At 43.2% G+C, this 20772-nt stretch overlaps 1 protein-coding gene across 3 annotated transcripts in view; it reads right to left on the reverse strand.

Annotated features, from left to right (window-relative positions):
* Nucleotides 1–20772, reverse strand: part of PDZD2 (PDZ domain containing 2) — a 195799-nt gene that overhangs the window by 123120 nt on the left and 51907 nt on the right. For all 3 annotated transcript variants that reach the window (XM_085213140.1, XM_085213139.1, XM_085213138.1), the window contains exon 2: nucleotides 12567–13353. In XM_085213140.1, the coding sequence (XP_085069266.1) occupies nucleotides 12567–13069 (503 nt within the window). In that variant the 5' untranslated portion in view covers nucleotides 13070–13353. The remainder of the gene's footprint in view (nucleotides 1–12566; nucleotides 13354–20772) is intronic.

Genomic DNA, 20772 nt, shown 5'->3' on the forward strand with positions numbered 1-20772 from the left:
TGGAAGGAAACACTCCACAGTAAAACACAGCAGTTAATAAACTGCTTTTTCCCCAGAGAACTCAAGCACCTGCAGAAAGCAAGCTGAGGTCATCACCACCCTGTCACCGAGCTGTGACTTGTTCACAGCAGGGAGAGAAGGTTTGACCGGGACACCAACAGTTCTTCAACCCACACGTGATATTCATTAGGCTGCAAGGCCTTGACAGCAGTTTGATGCATAGCTTTAAGTCACACAAGGTTTAATTCAAGCATAAATTACAAGTAGATGATTTAAAACAGAAACATCCAGATGAGAAATGGAATGTAAAGTGAGCATGGGCTCACCACAGACAGAAACATAACCTACAAGCAAGAAGCAAATGCCACTCCAAAAGGAGCAGAACTTTGTCTGAAATTTGTGCTGGTTATATTGGTTACATGATGGATTTACAGTGGGTACATGCTGGATTTACTTTGAGTTACGTGCTGGGTTTACACTGGATGTGTGCTGGATTCTTACATCAGTTTTGCATTCGGTGTAGTACAAAGGATGTGGCATTTTTCTAATCTAAAGGAGATCCTGACTTGGTTTCATTATGAGTAGTGCAACTGCTCAAATGTAGTACAAGGCCAGTGGTCCCAAGTGTGTTGAAGGTTATATAAAAAGGAAGAATATACCTCCTCCTGTTTTTTAACACTATTAATGACACAATCATTAACATATCCTCAAGGCTGGAAAATCCCTGGGGAGAGGAGTACAGGAGCTGACACCAGGACATGGGATTAGTTTCCTTAGTTATCAGAGCTGACTGAACTGTTCTAACAGACATAGGTATCTAATTTAATTACATAGTAGACAAAACACTTTTGATTACTATTCAGCCAGCCAGAATTAATGAATTTCTAAGTCTACCCTCTGGTCTTTTTATCTCTTTTGTTTTCGGAGCTCTTCTGCAATCCACCTCTCTCAAGACAGATGTTTACTGCTGTACTAACTTGCATGACTTTTTTATGATGATGATGCCCCTTAAACTCATTTCTACAGTTTATGATTTGATTCTTGGGTCACCAGGGAAAGCATCTGAGTCACAAAAAAGTCTAATAAAGCACCAGGATTCTGATTTTCTCATACACTATTTAAAACAGAGTCCATTTAAAAGCAAAGACTTGAATAAACCTTTGTTGACTTTGAATTCCACATGCCAGACATTAGCTTCTGATCTATCTGGCATCTGCACACTTTTTTAACCATTGTTTTTCTTTTTCCAAAGCATAACTGACAAATTCATAGAATCATAGAATGGCCTGGGTTGAAAAGGACCACAAACATCATCGAGTTTCAACCCCCCTACTGTGTACAGGGTCGCCAACCACCAGACCAGGCTGCCCAGAGCCACATCCAGCCTGGCCTTGAATGCCTCCAAGGATGGAGCATCCACAGCCTCCTCGGGCAACCTGTTCCAGTGCATCACCACCCTCTGCGTGAAATTATTCAAACCTGAATTATTTTAACCACACAGTTTAACCTGATGAAACTGGCTAATTTACTAAATCATCTTCTGTTGTATATATCCCTCATTTTCTGAATTGAACCAATGATTTAAAAGCATATCGCAGATTCCTGGGTCAGATGTTGAGTAGCAGGAAGAAGTTCGGAAAGCAGAGTTTCTGTTTCCACAGAGACAAACTTGAAGCAATTTTACTGAGTCCCACAGTGTTACATTATTGTCAGAGATTGTTTTTCTGTGCAATAAAGCCACTCTTCAGATCATGCTGCAGAAAGTGAGACAGGAGGAGATGAAGTTATGAACCCTTATCAGTGTGTTTGGTACCTGCAGCCATGCAAGGATGACATTTTCAAGGCTACGCAGGTACTTTTATCCCAGGGATATCCCAGCTCAGAGCAATCCAATCTCTCTGCACACCTACAGCCCCAAATATAGCTACTGCCATCTGAAGGCAGCGATTAATCCCTGAGATTGAGCATTAAAGTGCCAGATTCTTCCAGTCAGTGTGATGCAAACATGAGCCTTGCACCAAAGTGCTGCTGAATACACAGGCCAAGCCCAAAGGTATTAATCCAGTCCATCGATCTTGAGAAATGAAACTAGGAATATTTAATTACCACTGACTTCTTTTTAAAATGGGCTTATATCCTTCCCTTCTCCCTGCAACTCAAATATAACAAAAATATATATAAGATATCATATAAAATATAAGAAAATATATAATGATATAAGATATCATTCTTACCAAATTTCTGTTTTACAAAAGATCTGAACCATTTGAAAGGTGTGCTTGGACAGCAGTAGTAATTGAAAAAAGCCATTCTCACCTATTTCACTCATAAATGCTACAGAAGAGCTGTGTTCTCATATTTTCTTAGAACTCCTATAACTCAAAAGTAGAGAGAAAAATCCTACTTTGCTGCCTAATGACTGCTGGCTTTGAAGTCAATGCAAGCACTGCTTTTTTTATTCACAATTTCTTGTTTCCAAATAGAGCACTTTTGGGAATGAGTGTTTTACTTGAATTAATTGCTTTTCCTGTTTGGGGAAAAACAAACAAACAGGTTTATTCATTTAGAGGATTTGGCAACTGCAGATCGCCAGTTACTTTTTTGGAATAGGTATTTAACAAAGGATGTCAACCCATAAATTCAGTAAACATATGGGATTTGCAAATTAATCCAATAAGGCCATTATGCTGACATGCTGACACTCCAGACGTCTAGTCACCATGAAGAGGAGAAAGGACACTAATTCTAAAAGGATTTCCCAAAAGTCATTTTCACGTTCAGAAGTCAAGAGCAAATTTCCCTCTTAGTAGTGTTGGTTTGGGAGGGAGTGTTAAGATAGCAAGAGGCAACAGAAATCTGTGCCTATTATAGCACGTTCCAAATCACACATCTGAGCTTTAAGAAAAACAAAACAGCCTTTATCCAGATTCGCTGTCATTCTACACTACAGTGACTGAAAATAGGAGACAGTTATCCTTTAAGATCGAGTACTAAGAGCCAGTGTGACCATCCTTGACTCATACTAATTTCCAGCAGTTGTTCATAGGGACGACTTGCTCCAAAAACGGGCTGTTGATAACATGCCTCAATCAATTAATATAATTAATGAATTGGCAATATCCAAATTCTTGTGGAAATAAGTGGTAACACAAAATCCTTCTGTTCCCTAGGCTGCATGAATCATGCTGATCTGGTATTTATATTTATTCTCTGCACCTCTGTCCTACCACCTACCCTCTGTTCCAACTACCAATGTAAACTACAGCAAATGGTCACATCACTCTCAATGGACTGGATTACAATCTCTTTTACAGGAGTTTAAATAAGGAGTAGTTTTTAAGGATTGCTGAAACTGCACAAGTAAAAGAAAAGAGACAGATCTTCATGTGTAGCTCCTTCTCTGCATTCCAGCACAGGCACATCTGCCCAAAATGCAAACATATTTCTGTGTTCCTTAAAGGGATTAGCTACTGAACTTTCAGTTCAGTACAGTGATTATTATTGCCTATATATACATCCGATAGACACATTCTAAAAAGTATGTGGAGAAGCATTTTTCACTGCTGCCTTGTGAATTCTTAGATATGGCAAGCTAAATTCCTGGTTGACACAACCCAAAAAATGCTTAAAATATTTATATGACATTGCCCTCTAGAGGAAACCGAGAAAAATCTACTTTTTAGCAGCACTTTTTTACAGGTGAAAATAGGAAGCACAGTTTTTGACAGAATAACTAGTGTGTTAGAAATCATCTTCAGTGAGAACTTCACACCCTGGTTTGACTCTGTTTTCAATGAGCTTTTGAGGGGGAATTCCCAATTGCTTGCTTATATTTCCCATCTGGCTTCAGTGTTTAAACAGTACCACAAAATTTACTGATTTCAAAGCATTTCTGCTTATTCCTTCAATATCAGAACAAAAATAGGCCAGGCAGACTACAGAAATTCTGCAGCACTTAGTAATTTCTCAGTTATCATGGCACAAATTGCAGCAAGTCGATGCATAGGAGGATGAGAAGAAGGACACTGTTGCCTTTTGTTCCCTCAAAGAGTTACTCTGCTGGTCTGAACCAATCCAATGACAAAGTAACGGACCAGGAAAACATAGTCAAAATCATTACTCTATTTATCAACTCTTAATTTTGCGAAGGAAAAATGGAAAAACAAAAAACAAAAACAAACAAAAAAGAAAAAATAAGAGACTTCAGCATCACTCTAAGCAATAAAGGAAAGTCTTAGTCATCACAGGAAACAAGTCTCCTTTGGTCAGATTTCAAAAATTTAATGCATTTTGAAAAAGCCCAAACTTGCATTCCACCTCACTTCTCACACATAGTCTTACTGAAGTCATCATCCTGGCTAGCCCTCCTGAGTCTTGGATGCTTTAATGTGACGTCTTCTGCTAGCACATTTCCTCTACTTCTCTCCTGTCTCCATAGGTACAAATTGATCTTCTAGATATGCCCCAAACCTTGTCACAGTGCAAACACTCCCTGTCACACCTACCAGCTTATCTTTTTACTGGTACCAGTCTGTTAAAATGCCTTTGGAGGCTTGGGCAATCTTTCTGAGCATCACACATTTCATCCAGAGAAAGCCACAAGAACGATGTGTGATGCTACAGAGCCTGCAACTTATAGCCTTCCCATCTTAGCCTACATCTAATAGGAAGGAGACAGAAAAATAAGTTTCAAGGAGCATGAAATATTGGTCTGTGCCTGGAGGCAAGTGTCACATCAGATAAGAAGAGCAATAAGTTTTCTACAGGAGGAAAAAAAAAAAAGAACAGACAAAAGCCATTCATGGCAGCAGCTGTCCCTGGCGTTGCATACCCACCTGTCTTCCAGTCCTACCTGTATCTCCTATACCTGTTCTCTCATTTGTGCCCACAGATGACAGGCTCCCATTGATGCTGAGCACAGCCTCTGCTTGTGGAACCATGTCCTGTTCATCATCCTTCAGTCGTCCCTGCTCCTCTCCATGCCCAGTCAGGCCTGATTCCCAGTGAGATGGGATTAAAGCTGTGGGTTTTCAGCTGCCAACCACTGTTCTTGCTCCTAGCTCTGAAGGGTCACAGCTCAGCCCTAGTGCACCCAGTGGGATCGCAACTGTCACACCCAAAGGTACATGACATTGGCAAGACAGGACTGCATCCTCCTTGCAGACTGAAAATCTTCTGAGAACAAGAGTGCTGCTCCTCTTACTCCAGTGCCATGAGATATCTTTCAGTGAACAGTGGAGAAGATGTGCCCTTCCAGGGTTTATGGAACAACACTCACTATGGGTGGAAGAGGACAACAGTCAGCTTCATGGACATCATTCTCCAGAACACAGCCTGCTATTTGCAAAATTGTGGACTTCCAGAATATGAAGAACAGTTCACATTTACAGATTCAAAGAGACACTGTGAATGACTGACTGCACATTGCAAATTGGTGTGTAAGGGCACGAGCATTATAAGAAGAGCAAGAATAATGGGCACAGAATGTTTCTTGCTCATGTTTTTGAACATCTATCTTTTTAATTATTGATGACTGAAGCACTGTACTGTGCCAGCAAATGCGCTGCTGAGGAGGCTGTGAAATTATCCTTCTGTGGCTGAAGGCCTCACCTGCTCCCCGCCTGGGTGGTGGAGAAAAGTGACCTTGTTTTGTGCACTACAGCAGTTCGCCAGTTAGTGACTTCTGCTGCTTCCTGACTGTTTCAATACTTCAGAGCATAAGGTGCCTGCTGCATGCAGGACTGGAAGCCCACTCAAGATGGAAAAGGGCTCTTGTTCTCACTATGGTGTCAGGGACAAATGACAGGAACACAAGGAGCCTGTTCCCACGGCAGATCAGTTGGGAGAACAGAGCTCTGTCCCAAGCAGTGATCTTCTGCTCTTGTAATTATGGCATGGCCAGAACATCAAATTAAAAGGACATGCACAGTCCTACACTTGGCAACAAGGTACGGCCTTCTAAGCAGAGGTTTCGTAGCTCATTGAAACAAAACAAAAATATCCTCCCAAAACACTTAAGACAACCCATTCTGTCATCTCTGAGGCTTTCCCACCTTCTAATGCAACGCCACCAACCTTTCTGTGAGAATTTTCAAGCCCAATGCAAACCCTCTTAAAACAAAGTGTGGAGAGCAGCAGCTGGGGAGCATTTGCTGCAGACGGCCCTGGGGATGCAGATGCCTAATTCTTCGCATATTCCCTCTGTATTGCAGTTCCTACAGAATTAGGTGAGATCTGTTTTCAGTGGCAGCAGTGTGTAGAAGACTCCCAAAACTGTGGAGTAAACACATGAACATATGTAGGACAGGAGCTATTTAAACCAGTCTCACCATCATCTTTTAGGATTGCTAGCTAAAACCGAGCTGAGGGAAAAGGCAAATATGATGCAAAGTAGAAGGGTTTGGAAAGTCTGTTGAGGAGGTTGTAGTGTTGGTATGCTGCAGAAGAACATCCCTACAAGAGGGAAGGTCCACTACTCCACAGAGGCTGGAGTCATTGTGGAGAGGTTGAGAGAGACAGGAACCAGAGGGTTGGAAGGGAAGCAGGGCGAACCCACACAAAGATTAACACAGCAAAGATGACAAACGAGCTAAACGATCTCTGTTGAGCCTGGGGATTAGTGACCTTCTGCTTAAGTCTCTTGCTCTTGAGAGAGGATTTAGGATAAAGCTCACTTCTGCACAGCAATTTGTTTCTCAACATGTGTGGCTAAGTCTGCCCATAACTGTCTTTCTTGAAGACTTAAAGGAAGGGAAGAACAACATCTCTTTCTTTGTTTCTTAGTCGTGTCATATTTTAAGAGAGGTGGTTAGTATTCGGTATCAGAACAAAACACAGCAGCCATGCCTCAGAGATGGCTCCATCCTCTAACATACAAGGCTTTCACAGCTCAGCAAGGCTCCTGAGAACCAAAATTACAGGTTTCTTCCCATCTTGCACAGGTTGAGCAAACACATTCACCATCTCCCTGCTCACAGTAGCTCAACAGGAGGAGAAACCCTCCAGCCAAGAGCCCTGTGTGCTGCTGATTTTCCATTCTCAGGTTCAGAGGGCACATCAGCCTACACTGCCTATCCGTGCCCCTGACAATGAGCCCCAGGTCCCAGCCTCTGTGCCCCAATCCATCACTTTGCAGCATGAAAATTGTTAATATGATAAAAATAAAAAATAAAGGAAACAAATTCAACCCCACAATAGATTGGGGGCATTTTTTAGGTCAGTTATGATAAATCTATTCGCCGAGATTGCATTTGGAGGCTGTGCTCTCCAGGACCACTGCACTTGTTTTTCTCTGTGTAGTCAGTGCTGTTAATATTTTAACAAGGAGCTCCCACACAAATGTTTGCCCCCTGGCCAAGGGCAAAGGGCCAGGATACATTTCCATTTGTTTTTCTATTAAAACAAAAGTATTTTCTTATGAACATAACCAGGAGAAGGCCTTACTAACACCAGGTAGTACAGCTGTTTACACTGAGCAGTACTTTGTGTTGGCAGCACTTTTGTTTTGGGAATGAGGTGAGGAAACAAAGCAAAACAGGGCAATTGATCCATGCAATCTGACATGCCCAGGGGGTGGGAGGGTGGTGACAGAAAGCATTCTGTGATGACCAGAGAAATTTTCTTGCGATAATTTCTCCTGAGAAGACGGATGTATAAAGGAGACTGCTCTGCTGAGCAGCACGTAAATCCACAATAACTTCCAGAGAAAAATATCACAGGCAGAAAAACCTAAAAAATTCCTCTTCCTTCATATTTCATGCTTTCATATGCCCAAACTCCTGACCCTACCTAAGAATGGATTTATTGCCAAAAGCTTCCCGAGGGCCACAGCTGATGAGAAGAGGGAGCACAGCCCAGGGCATGGTTTGTCTCACCACACATCAAATCAGGAGGAAATCACTACGGCCCACAGGGCATCATTTAAACTAAACCTTGTTCACCATCCCCACATACCAGCCAGAGCATCTGGCAGTGATCTGAGCACCACACTGAGTAACATGGTGCTGCAAAATTCTGCAGATGCTCCAATGACAACCATGGCTCCCGAAGTGGATACAGTGAGTGCTGCAGCAGCAGCACCTCACCATAGCACAGCTGGAAGCAGCTCCCCATAGAAAATGTGAAATTGGAGTTCTGCACTTTGATAACAAAGAGTGACTGCAGTCAGGGAGTTTTTCATACTGACAAGGAAAATTGTTGTGAGGACAAGCATAAAGCAGGTTATGATAGAAAAGTCTTTCAGTTCAAACTCTGGGGAAAGGAGGAGTCCAATAAAAAGTGAACTGAAATATCACTTTTCAGGGTACAGCATCAAATTTTTGAGAAGTCCTGCTCAGATGCAACAAAGGTTCCCATTCTCCACTCCCATTCTCTCTTCATCTCCTTGTACCCACAGCGCCCAGCAAGAGGACAAAGAAGAGCACTCTCCTGAAGACCTCTTTTCAAGCTGAATTTGGCTTTGAATACAGCAGGGCCTGCCCATTTCATTTCCAGCACCAGCAAAGACTGTTTTGATAGACAACCCAATGTTTCATCCAAGTGCGTACAGCCCATTACTGTCATTGACTGCTGCAGGCCAGCAGCACAAAGTGCTTTGTCCATTTTGACACCTGTAATTTGGTTAGAAGCTCAGAATCACATTTTGCTAACACAGAGAAATGGGACTGTGTTTAGGATGTCTGCGTATTGTGCATCTACTGAGAACAGCACTGACCTGTTAGGAGGACCAGGACATTGCCTTCATACTCCCAGTTGTTGTGGAGCACACAGATGTGACATATAGAAGCAGCATGCCCTCTGGAGAGACCTCTGCTGAAAAACTCTAACTTAGGTAAGGTCAAAGCTTTGCCCTCAGCGCAGACACTTTAAAGCTCATTCTCTATTCTGCTGCATGTCTGATTTCTGAAAATCTTTCTCAGCATCTTCAGATATAAACTGATTTCCCCTGACATTCGGCATGCCATATCTCATGCTAGGGAGGAGTCTGTGCAAGTCCCCGAGGACACTGAGGAGGAGAGACTACGAAAAAGCCACACAAAGTTATGGCTGTCAAAACATTTATCTGTTCATTTTCTAGAAGCTACTCCAGATTGTGAAGTAAGAAGGCAGACACTTATCTGACTGTATTTCCACACACGGCAATGTTTGGCCATTTCTGGAGATGGGGAACGTGATAGTTTGAAGCACTGGTTGGGTTTTCTCAATGACAAAATAAAAATCATATCTCCTGCTTCTACCACAAATTGTCATTGGCTGGAATGTATCTTATTTTGATTTCTTTCAAAAACAGCTGGAATTTGGAAATCTAAGAAGCAGTGATTTTAAAGATTAGATGTACATAATAGTCCTGTCCAAGCATTGCAACTGTACTTGATGAGAGTCATAACCAAATATTTCAAAGTGAATGATATTCATGACAAAATAATTCTTTTGCAGTCCTCCCTGGACTTCCTCAATGAAGGCCCATTCAGCCATGCTCAAGAAAGGAAGGATTCATCTGTCATCTGGAGGAATATGAACAGCCTCCCTCCAGTGAATGAGTGATTGCCTAAAATGAGAGGAGTAGTTCCAAAAATACTTAGGAAATTGTTGTCTGGGGAAAAATAACCCACGTGTTTTGGAGATACAGCTCTGTAGACAGAAGATACACAAGATTTTGACTAACCTTTATTCAGTACTTCAATACAGCTAATTTCCTTGCAATTGCATCTGATAGACACAATTTGCTAACTCCTAAGAGAAGAATAATTTTCCCTCAGTCTCTAACAACAAAAACACACCACCTACACTATTCCTTTCTAATATAATAATACCCTGTTAAGAAAAGACCTTTGATAATTATATTACTGCACAGTGTTTCCTTAAGTGAAAATAGACAAAATAAAAAGAAACAAGCTCAGCAATTATCAACTTGTTTGTGCTGTTTTCACGTCAATCAGTTGGAATTTAAATAAATTATAGTTCTTTTAAAAAGTCAAACCAGATTTGACTTCCCAAGCTGAGGGTGACAGATGAGAGGTGCCCTACGAGGCACTTCACACTGCTCTGCTGCACAGTGCCTGACCCTGTCACTGCTTCAGGAACCAAGGACTGCAGACACAGGACCTGCCCCAGGCAGTGCTGAAAGAGCCCCACACCAGGAACAGTTTGCGCCTTCCCTCTGCAGCAACTGTAGAAGGGAGGCTAGCTGTAGTGCAAAGCAATTATTGATTGTAGAAGAGGAAAAAAATAGTTTAATTCTAAAGTTCAAGTTGATGGAATGCAGAAAATTATATACACATTAGTTTTGGGGGATTTTTTAAGCCAATCTGTCCAAGGCTCCCAGTCAGCTGCAGCTCCCTTCATCTTTTCCGCATCCTCTAGAGAATGACTGCATCCCCTGGATGGTCAGCAAGAAGGGAAAACACACCCCTATCTCTCCTCTCCCACTGTCCAGCACACTGGCTTAGCCCTTTGGCACATGGCAGGATGGAGCTGGAAGACCCAAAGACAGTGTACATACTTATATTTCTGCCAGCCCTGCTCACATTCCTGCTCAATTCCCATGGAAGAGGAAGAGCTGTGAGACCCTCTGCAATTTCAGTGAACACGGTTTTAACTTTGCTGACCACACAGAAGCTACGTGAAGTGTACCACACTGCAAATCACAACACTCATATACTTTCATCTCAACCTGGAAGAGTTTTTCATCCATTTAGGGAGTGATTAGGCAGACAAAACTGAGCCAGGAAGACTCCAGGTATCTCCATGAAGTTCTGCCCTGGCAGCTTGAAGAACCGCATGGAAAAGCTTCCACGACAGCAGTAATTGAGGAGTACTTTAGGACAGCTGCTGCTTCAAAACACACTTTCTGAAAAACAAGCTGATGTTACTAATTACGAACTAATGCAGAGTTGTCTGTGAGTCCCTCAATGGAGAAACTCTAAAAGCATTCTGGAGCAGACCGGAGGAACAAGATGAAACATGCTATTGAAGCTATTAGCCCACTCCTGGAGAAGTAAAATCAAACTCTCCGAACCAAGAGCATCCTCAAGGTCTCAAACAGTTATCTGTCAACAGTACCTCTGTAAATGAGCAGTTGACTAAATTGAATGTGGGTGCTTTAGATGCTGAAAACAAATCAAGAAATACCCTAATTTTGGCCTAAATTGGGCATGGAAGACTCTAAAATGGGATCATAAGAACAATGGTGCAGGCCCATATCACGAAAAAGTAGGAAGTCTGTTTTCATAATGGCAAAAAAATATCAGCTAGGGAAAATGGAGCACATGGTTCTCATTAGCAACAGCCATATCTTGCTGGTTTAATAACAGAATTTTCAGAAAGGAACAAACCCCAAATAAAGCCTTGAGGGATAGCATAATAAGAACAGATATCTAAACACTTTGCACTCCATTGGGCATTGTCTCTCTTCTTGCATTAACAAGACAACATTATTGCTGGCCTCTGCAGACAATTCCTTTGCATTTTAGGAACAGAGACATCTGGCAAAGGGGAAGCAGCATACTAACTACTTCTTGCCACAAAATCTTACAAATCTGGGAGTGCGAGCGATCAGCTCGTTTGCAGTCACAATGCCAATCTTAATAAATTCACTGAATTGCAGGCTCAGACTTACAGAGGACTGTTATCACATCTGCAAATCCAATTCACCTTCTGAGCACTCATAAATGAAGAGATCATTGCTTCTATTCTGCCATATGGCAGGACCAGGCGCAACGGCCGGCCTGAGTCACAGCCACAGACCCACTTGCAGAGCTGTAGGAAGCTCACTGTCCATTGGGAGCAAAGGCTGTGCATTTTGCAGGGTTTTCACTTGGAAGCGTTGCTAAGGCTGTTGTGGCTTTGCAAGCCTGACAACTGAAGCAGTAGATAAATAACGAATGAGTCTTGTCACTGTCAGTGAATCTAGCAGCCCACAAAGAGAAAAGATGGTCCACAACTGATTTTACAGCATGAAGAAATTGAAAGGTAAAAAAGAAGGAATAATCTGTATCATTGCAAGAACCTTCATATTTTATTTGAACTCCTGAAGGCTGCAGATTTTCTGGGACAGGAGACAGCAAAAGCGAGCAAATGAAATAAAATCAAAGGGAATTTATTAAAATGAAGTTGTTTCAATCTGGAAAACACAAAATCGCTTGCTTTGAAAAAAGTCTCAGACAACATTTAGCTGTCAAAAAATCTTTCCTCCAGTCAAATGGTTCAAGAAAAATAAGATGTACCCATAAAAAAAAAAAAAATCCAGTGCTGCTGAGTCGTTTTCACTTAAAAAAAAAAAAAAAGTTTTATCCAAACTCAGAAAGAATCCTTCTTTAGTGAAGGCTCTTCGATGCATACAATGCACTATCTTTTGACACAACGACCTCTCAAACATTTCCACTGGGCATGCAATTAGGAGATGTAGGCTAATTATTGGTGCGTTTTTGTTACTTGATTTTTGCAGACTCCTAAGAAGGAGTCCACTGCTCCCCTAGGAGCTGGAAAGTAAAGGTCAAAACCTCTGGTCTCAGTCTCAAATCAGCGCCAAGTGTGACCTGCGCTACAGGCAGCTTCTCCAGCCTTACCTCGCACCAGTGACGTCCACGCCAACCATGAGCTGCCCATTCAGGGAGAGGATTTCGTCCTTCAGCCGCACCCTCCCGCACTTCCCGGCTGGGCTGTTCTTCTTCAAGTCCGTCACCCAGATGCACCCTACATCAAGCACCGGCCCCTTATGCCCTTTTCTCTTCTTTCCTCCTCGCCGCTTCTCCCCATAGTCTCCCAGTGCAGGGATGTTCCCAAAGCTCAGACCCAGAACCTCTGTTTTCCGCATCTCCTGAGCCAGGTAGACAGTGCAGATCTCCGTATCTGAAGCCCCGCAGCTCCCTGCCTGCAGTTTGCTCTCATCCACTGAGAAGTTGAGCTGGATGTACTCACTCAGCTTTTGGACGGCTGCATGGCACAGCTTCTGCTCGGCCCCCTCAGCCCCCTCCCGCTGGCTGTTCTGCAGCCATTGCCATAGGAGGGGCAGGAAGACCCCCGCGTTGTCCTGCGTGATGGGCATTGCCGTCTCCGGGTACCCCCTCATTGGCTCTCCAGCTCCCAGTTTGGCCGCCTGTGGCAGCCCCCTATGCCCCTATGGGCCATGCTGGAGAAGGGACAGATGCCCAAAGCAGGCCCCATCTGATCTCGCAGGGACAGTGTTGGGGCTCTCTCTAATCACAGGCACAGCCAAGGCAGGACGCTTCTTGCAGACACGCCACAGATGTTGGTGGATGAAGCAGTGCAGAACTTTTCTGTCTATCTACACCTCGCCGTCAGGATCTCCGCTCCACCAGGAATGATGTCTTCTTCCCACCACAGCCACTGTGCCTGCAAGGAAAAACTGCACAGTTAGAAAGGCCATGTGCTGCAGCACCCACCAGCCCCGACACTCCACCCGGGGCAGCACCCGCAGCGGCTTCTACGGCCGAATCCGCTCTCCTGCGATTTGCCACTTGAGGGCACCAACTGCTCTTTTCAGCAAGGGAATAAAAGGTCACCTTCAGCGCCCGACCCTTCCAACAAGGCAGCCGACCGACTGTCCCACACAAAGCACAACGCAACCTGCTGCACCGACGGGACGCAGTGTGACACCGCTCACACCATCACCTGAAGCTGGCTGATGCTGAAGGACAGGCAGGGACTGGCGCAAGACAACTACACCCAACCTGCAAATAAGACATCGAAGGGACGTGGCCACCCAGTTTCCCTGTGATAAGAAGAGCTGTGTGGGTAAGCTCTCCACTTTACATCACAGCCAGGAGACACACAGGCAGCCACAGCTGGGCACTAGCAAGTAAGAGGGTGAGAAAGGTGTTCTGTAGGATGATTAGGATCTAAGAAATAAGGAAAAACCCTGATGTGAGTGGAGTCTGTTGACTGGCTTTTTTTCAAGAGAGATTTTCTAGCAATATATGCAGCTCAGTGAGTTGAGCTCCTGGCAGGCAGAAGAAAGCAAGAGCCCCAAGCAGGACACAGGTCTCACAGGTACAACTGCCACTGCATCAGACAGCACAGCTGGTGGTCTACAACCACAAGAGCATGAATAATCACAGAAACACAGAATATTCCAAGTAGGAAAGGACCTGTAAGGATCACTGTGTCTAATCCCAGGCTCCACACAGGTCCACCCAAACCCAATGAATGTTCTCCAAATGCTCTGTAGCTCCAGCAGCTCAGTGCCGTGCCCGCTGCCCTGGTCAGGCTGTTCCACACCCACCACCCTCTGGTGCAGAGCCTTTCCCCAGCCCCCGGCCCTCCCCTGGCACAGCTCCATGCCGTTCCCTCGGCCCTGTCGCCGTCACACAGAGCAGAGCTCAGCGCTGCCCTCCGCTCCCTGTGAGGAGCTGCAGCCGCCATCAGGCTCCCCTCAGTTCCTCTGCTCTGGGCCCAGCACACCCAGGGCCTTCAGCTACCCTGCACATGCCTTGCCCTCCAGAGCCTCACCACTGTTGCAGCACTCCTTTGGACAAACAGTAACGGCAGATTTACAAGATGCTGCTGTCCAAAATTTGCATGCAAAGTTTCTGGGAATAGTTCTAAAAAGCAGGAGTGATCATACAGCCATATATGCACCAGGAAACATAGTTAAGCATTTTGATATCTTAGATGCCTACTGCAGCACTGGTGAATCTATTGCTTTTAGAACAGGACTTACGTTTTAGTTAAAATCTCAGATTTAATTTAAGACTAAACTGGATGCAATAAATCCACAGAATCAACAAGGCTGAATGGGTCAGGCTGCCTGATAATAACTGACACTGCAGTAATGGGAGAACACAAGCACAAGATATCTGCTAGGGAAGCAAAGCAGCAGAAGACAGAGCATCCCGGTGCTTTGGAGCAATATTCTTGCATAACTGATAGGTCAAATAATCAGTGGGGAAGCACCTGCAGAGAAGGATGTGTAGGGGATAAGTGGAAGGAAATGTGTTTAGAAGTGGCTGTGAAATGATGAAATCTGCCATACACTAGGCACTGGGAACAGCAAAACAGAAATGCCTGGCTTCTATACATACAGAAAACAGCAAAAACAAAAAACAACAAAAAAAAACCTAATAGGCTAAAGAAAAAAAGAAATCAAGGTGAGCTGTAGTTTCTCAAAGAAGTAATATTTTGTGCTCAAAAGGCACGAACACAATAACATTTCAATGCAAAATAAGGATCAGAAGGCTTGGCAGTATCACAAGCTCTACATTTGCCTCAAAGATAAGAAGAAAGACACTAAAAGGTTACCAACTAGGAATTAAAAAACAGCGTGAACATTCAGGCAGAAATATGAGAAACATCAGGGCACAAAAATGAAATGAAAATTGCAAAAGATTGAGAAAGAATAGATTTTAGTATCTTTCTTACATATATCAATATGTAAAGGCAGTATTAAGAAACAGTGTTGCTAAAACAGAGGGAAAGTTATTGAAAAGCGACAGCAAAAAAGGCAATGTTGGTTTGATTTTGCCTTGGTCCTAGTTATATTCCCCTGCTAAGCACAAAGGGTTGGTACAGTTAGCACTATGACACACTGTCACTGCAGAGCTGCAGTCTTCTCCCTGTTCCATGGTGAGATCAGCACTGTGCCCCAGCCAGATATTTCGGACCACATGAGACAAACACTTGAGGATCAACTGAAGCAATCTCAGACAACTCCCTTCCTGTCACCTGGGACCTCCCCTCTGGTCACCTGTGACAGCTCAGACAGGTATGGAACCAAAACTCAGGAAAAAGGCAAATACAGTGCCTGTCTTGAAGGGCAGAAAGAGAAACAGCAAAAGGATGCCTTATCAGTCAGGTTAGCTTCAGTCCTCTAAAGAGCTCTAAAACAATCAAAGAAACAGTTTGCTTGTCTGTGGAAGATAATAAAAATATGAGCAGCAGTAGAGGAGACAAGAAAAAAAAATACTTATCAAACCAAATTAATTTCTTTTCATAATAGAGAAGTTGTTAGATGTCATTTATCTGGGTTTTATTATAGCTTTTGACATCAACTCAAACAACTTTTCTGTAAATAAACTACAGAAACATGATTAAGTGACACCACTATAAAGCCATACCCAGGGAGTAGTTATTAATGGTATGCTGTGAAAACAGAGGGACACTGTAGAGGAGCTCTGCTGGATCTATATAGTCTTCTTCTGCTCAGCATATTCATTAGTGACCTGGATGATAAAAGACAGTACACTTATTAAATCTGCAGATTACATGAAGCTAGCAGTGACTGCAGACATGCTGGAGAACAGGGTTAGAATCCAAAATGATCTTGGAAAAAAAATTAAAAAGTTCTGTGAAAATTGGGCTAAAGTTCAAGAGAAAGCAAGCGCTACTACAAAGTATCAGAAAGGGAAAACTGCACACAGATAGGGTCAGGTAGGCAGCAAATCTTTGGGAAGAAATGCAGTTTATTCTTAATCATATGTGTCAATGCAGACGGGCTGTTGTAGTGGAAAAAGAATAGTCACTGTCCCAAGGCTTCCCTGTCAGGTGCCCAAAAATGTCCCAAAACTACAAGGGGAAAAAGAGCAGTCTATTCTCCTTGTCCACAATGGAATAATGGATATGAATGACAGCAGAGTGTAAGTAGGTTACTGCTTAGATGATGCCAAGGCATCACACACTGCCTGAGTGTCTCCTGTGACTCCACCACTACTGGTCCCTGTGGCAGGTTACAAAAATGCCAGGAACATGGAATAGCAGTAATGCTGTCTTGTGCTCTAGGAGGAAGTTTTTCACTCAGAGGGTGGTGATGCACTGGAACAGGTTGCCCAAGGAGGTTGTGAATGCCCCATCCCTGGAGGCATTCAAGGCCAGGCTGGATGTGGCTCTGGGCAGCCTGGTCTGGTGGTTGGCGACCCTGCACATAGCAGGGGGGTTGAAACTCGATGATGTTTGTGGTCCTTTTCAACTCAGGCCATTCTATGATTCTTTGATTATCTGGGACTCAGTCTCTCCTACATTCTTCCCTTCAGCATCACTTTCTACTTTAGTGATGGCAGCATGAATTTCATATAATTAGTAATATCTGGCAAGTTGTAACAACAACATCCAAATAATTGTTTCAACCACAAACATCAGTATGGCTACCAGTAGCCACACAGGGTTCAAAGCCATTCCAGTTCTAGAGGTGATTGGACCAGCTTGTTAATTTTGAGTGGACATGCTATGGGTTGCTCTATGCAAATTGTCCTCTGAGCAAAGGCACTGCTGGAGAACCCTCCCTACACACTCCTCCTGAGATGAACGATGAGGTAAACAAGGATCTGCTCTGCCTCTCCAGAGATTAGCAGCCTTCAAAACACCATTCCTCCACCCCACTGGAAAAACCACACTGTGGGTTGCCTGTCAGTGCCCATATACATAATATCAGACATGACAATCATGCAGATAATTACAAAGTACTTTCCAGGGATTTCATTATCTCAAACAAAAACTTTTGGTTTTAGGAAAAAAAAAGAAAAAAAAAAGGTTCTGACAAGTATGGATAGAAAACCTTCCCAGTAAAATATGCAATAGGCCTCGGGAAACTCAGCAAAAACTCAGCCCTGTACTCCATGAAGTCAGGTTTGCTGCGCTACCAAGTATCTCTGCTGGTGAGGACAAGCAGCTCCAATGCCAGAGGAAGTGAAAATACAATGGTGGCAAATTGGTCTTCAAGGGAGAAAACAGATGAAAACAGCAAACTCACAGCCACGACAAAATTGATTTTTGCTCTTCTGCAGAAATACAGTCTAAGCACACACAAAATTTATGCCTAAGCTGGCACTACCTTGCTTGCTTTCAGTAGGTTACAGGCCTGACAACTTTTCTCATTGCATCACACAATTTACATACAGAATATTACCTTTATGCCCCTTCTGCCATTAATATTTAGCTGGAGTAAATCAGGCCAGTGCCAGGATGGCCAGCTCTGTGGGGGTCAAGTCCCTTGTGCTGTAGACAGGAGCCCCTCTTCAGGGTATAGTTTTCTATGAAATAAGACCTAATCATTCCTGCTATAAATCCCTCTGCAGCTAACAACTGCCATTCTCTGGACGGTGATTCAGTCTCACAGCCTACCTGGCCTTCAATAGCTGTAGTCTGGTGAGATATTTTTTTGTTTGCATTTTAGAGGTTAAGGTAAACTGACCAAGATTTTGCAGATATGCTGCTTACAGGCTAAGGACGTCTCGACTGGAAGGGTACTGGGACAGGGGAAATCCTACTTAATTTTCTGGGTGCAATATGGAAATAATTTCAGTCCTGCTCAAATAGCAGGGTCATGATGGTGCTGGGACGTAATAACCACTCATTTCCAGGAGGACTGTCCATGGAGCTGTTCAAGGCCAGGTTGGATGGGGCCCTGGGCAGCCTGGTCTAGTATTAAATGGGGAGGTTGGTGGCCTTGCCTGTGGCAAGGAGGTTGGAGATTCATGACCCCTGAAGTCCCTTCCAGCCCTGGCCATTCTGTGATTCTGGGATTCTGTGACTCTTTGACCCTTGAGGGATGACTCCCTCACAAGCAGTCAATTTAACAAGACTTCTCACATCGAATATTGGTTGGAAAGTATGGATGGACTCTCTTTTGCTACAGTGGAGGAGCCTAGTCTCTCTGCACCAGCTGCCAACCACAAGGGATCTGCCTGGACATCATTAAATCCAGGAGTCAGCTATCACAGCAATTCTCACCCTCCACGCAATAAAGCTACTAAAATCTTAACTTCAAGTAATGAGCTTTTATGCCTCTGTTATTTTGCAGGGAAGGTGTCCCACCACACCACGTAGTTGGAAACAATATGTAATTCAGCTTTAGTCTCTTCATAATCAGTTTATACCCACAGACATGCAGTTTATATAGCTTTCTGCTCTTCTTTGTGTTTAACAGCTCATCTCACCTTCATCTCTGGTGCATTTTCAGCCTGAAAAATCAGCCTTTACCTACCTTCTTCCATCCATTCAAGACATGCTCTCAAGGGTTGAAATGCCACTCATGTAAGTGAACTGAATATCTAATTCTCCGAGAAGTTTTAGCTCTGACTCAGGAAGTAACGTCCTTTTTTCTTAAGCCACAGCTTTTGAGGTTCAAGGCACTGAGTTAAACATGGGTGATTGAAGTGAAGGGGGGTTGCTTTATTTTAAGCTTTCTTAAGGAAGGGCCATCTTAAATCACTGCTTATGAAAGAATATTTTCTTTAAGAGAGTGGAGGCTGGAATTGTTAAACAGTGTATCTGGATATTTAGGGCAAACACACAACTGGTTTTTTTTTTATGACAAGCTGAGCTGTTTCTTCCTACACCACTGTCCTCAAAGGAGCGATGTAAAAAGCCGCAATAATCACTTTCGCATAGGGGGCAAAGGAAATAAAAAGGGTCATTAAAATGTCCCATTACTACTTTTAAAAGGTGATTTGTGTGAATGGCCAACACATGATCCTCCAGGATGACCTAGCCTAGCCTAAAGTTCCAGAAAAACATATATACAGTTATTTTAAAAATTCCTTTTATCCCCTGAGTGACATCACTTTATAATTGCTTTAAAGGTTATGTTTGACAGATAGTAGTTAGTCTTTAATTTGTAGATGAAGGCACTGTACTTGTTTTCTCAAAGTCATACGGGCATTTCAGCACCAAAGAAATAAATCCACTACCAGCAAAAGACATTCATTTATTAATTTCTGTTCAAGCATAGCTTTCATTTCTTCTACTTTTTAGTTAGTAGCTAATAGCAAATTATGTAACAATGGGAAAAAAAATCACCTAGGAACAGAATAGAGCTGTTTCACTAAAAGAAGTGCCACTGTTGGAGGACAGTTTTATTATAACTGTCCTTCACTCTGACAATACTGAACATATTTTATTCTGGATTACCCTGTGGTACAAATCAGATACAGGCACGCTGTTGTATTTCTGCTGAATTAGCCAGAGTGCACAGCTACAGGTCAGCTTTATGCCAGACATGGGAAGACTACTGATATTTGACCTGGCATAAAAATTTAAATCTTACACTGGCAGGCTTTTAGAGATTCTGAGCAAATTTGAATTGACAGTGAGTTTTATAGCAGTCAGCATGTTGTGTCTCATGGCCTCGATGTGTTGCACCCAGCCATGAGAGCCCTAAGGCTGGATTTACTGTACAGTCAAACCAGCCTCCAGTTTGACCTCAACACCAGTAACCAACAGGAAAACAGAGATAGGAAAACTCAGATTTCTGTTCCATAACATCAGCTGAACGCCCATCTGAGTTTGTCACTGAGGCTCTCTTTCTGGCCAGTAAAGAGAAACAGGTACTCTTAGGAAATGTAGATCAGACATGCGATAGATGTTTACCTTCAGACTAGATGCATGTTCTTTTTTAGGTGCACTTTCTTCTCTACTGACTGAAAGCAATGGTTGGCTAAGTCATACAGAGATATGTGAATATGATCAGATGGATCCTACTCTGAAACATGCACAAAGAAAAACTGGATGTAGAAAAGTCTAGTACAGTATAGCTCGTGAATGTGGTGTTAAACTTTCTGTCAACTCAGGCAGAAAGGTTCCCCACAATGCCTTCCTCACTGCCTTTCAAGTATTTATGTTGACTAAATCAAAAATCAAAAGACCTATGCAAACATCCAGACTTCCTAAATCAACCCTGGTAATTGCCAGGATGTTTACAGTATTAGCCCAAGCTCTGAGAACAAAGAACAGTTCACAAAGAGGACACTGACATAGGGAAACATATAAATGCAAAACTTGTGCAGAAAATGTTACAGAGGCCAAAAAAAGGGCCCAAAAGCT

Source organism: Meleagris gallopavo, chromosome Z (genome assembly GCF_905368555.1).
Source record: "Meleagris gallopavo chromosome Z, MGAL_WU_HG_1.1, whole genome shotgun sequence".
NCBI lineage: Eukaryota > Metazoa > Chordata > Aves > Galliformes > Phasianidae > Meleagris > Meleagris gallopavo.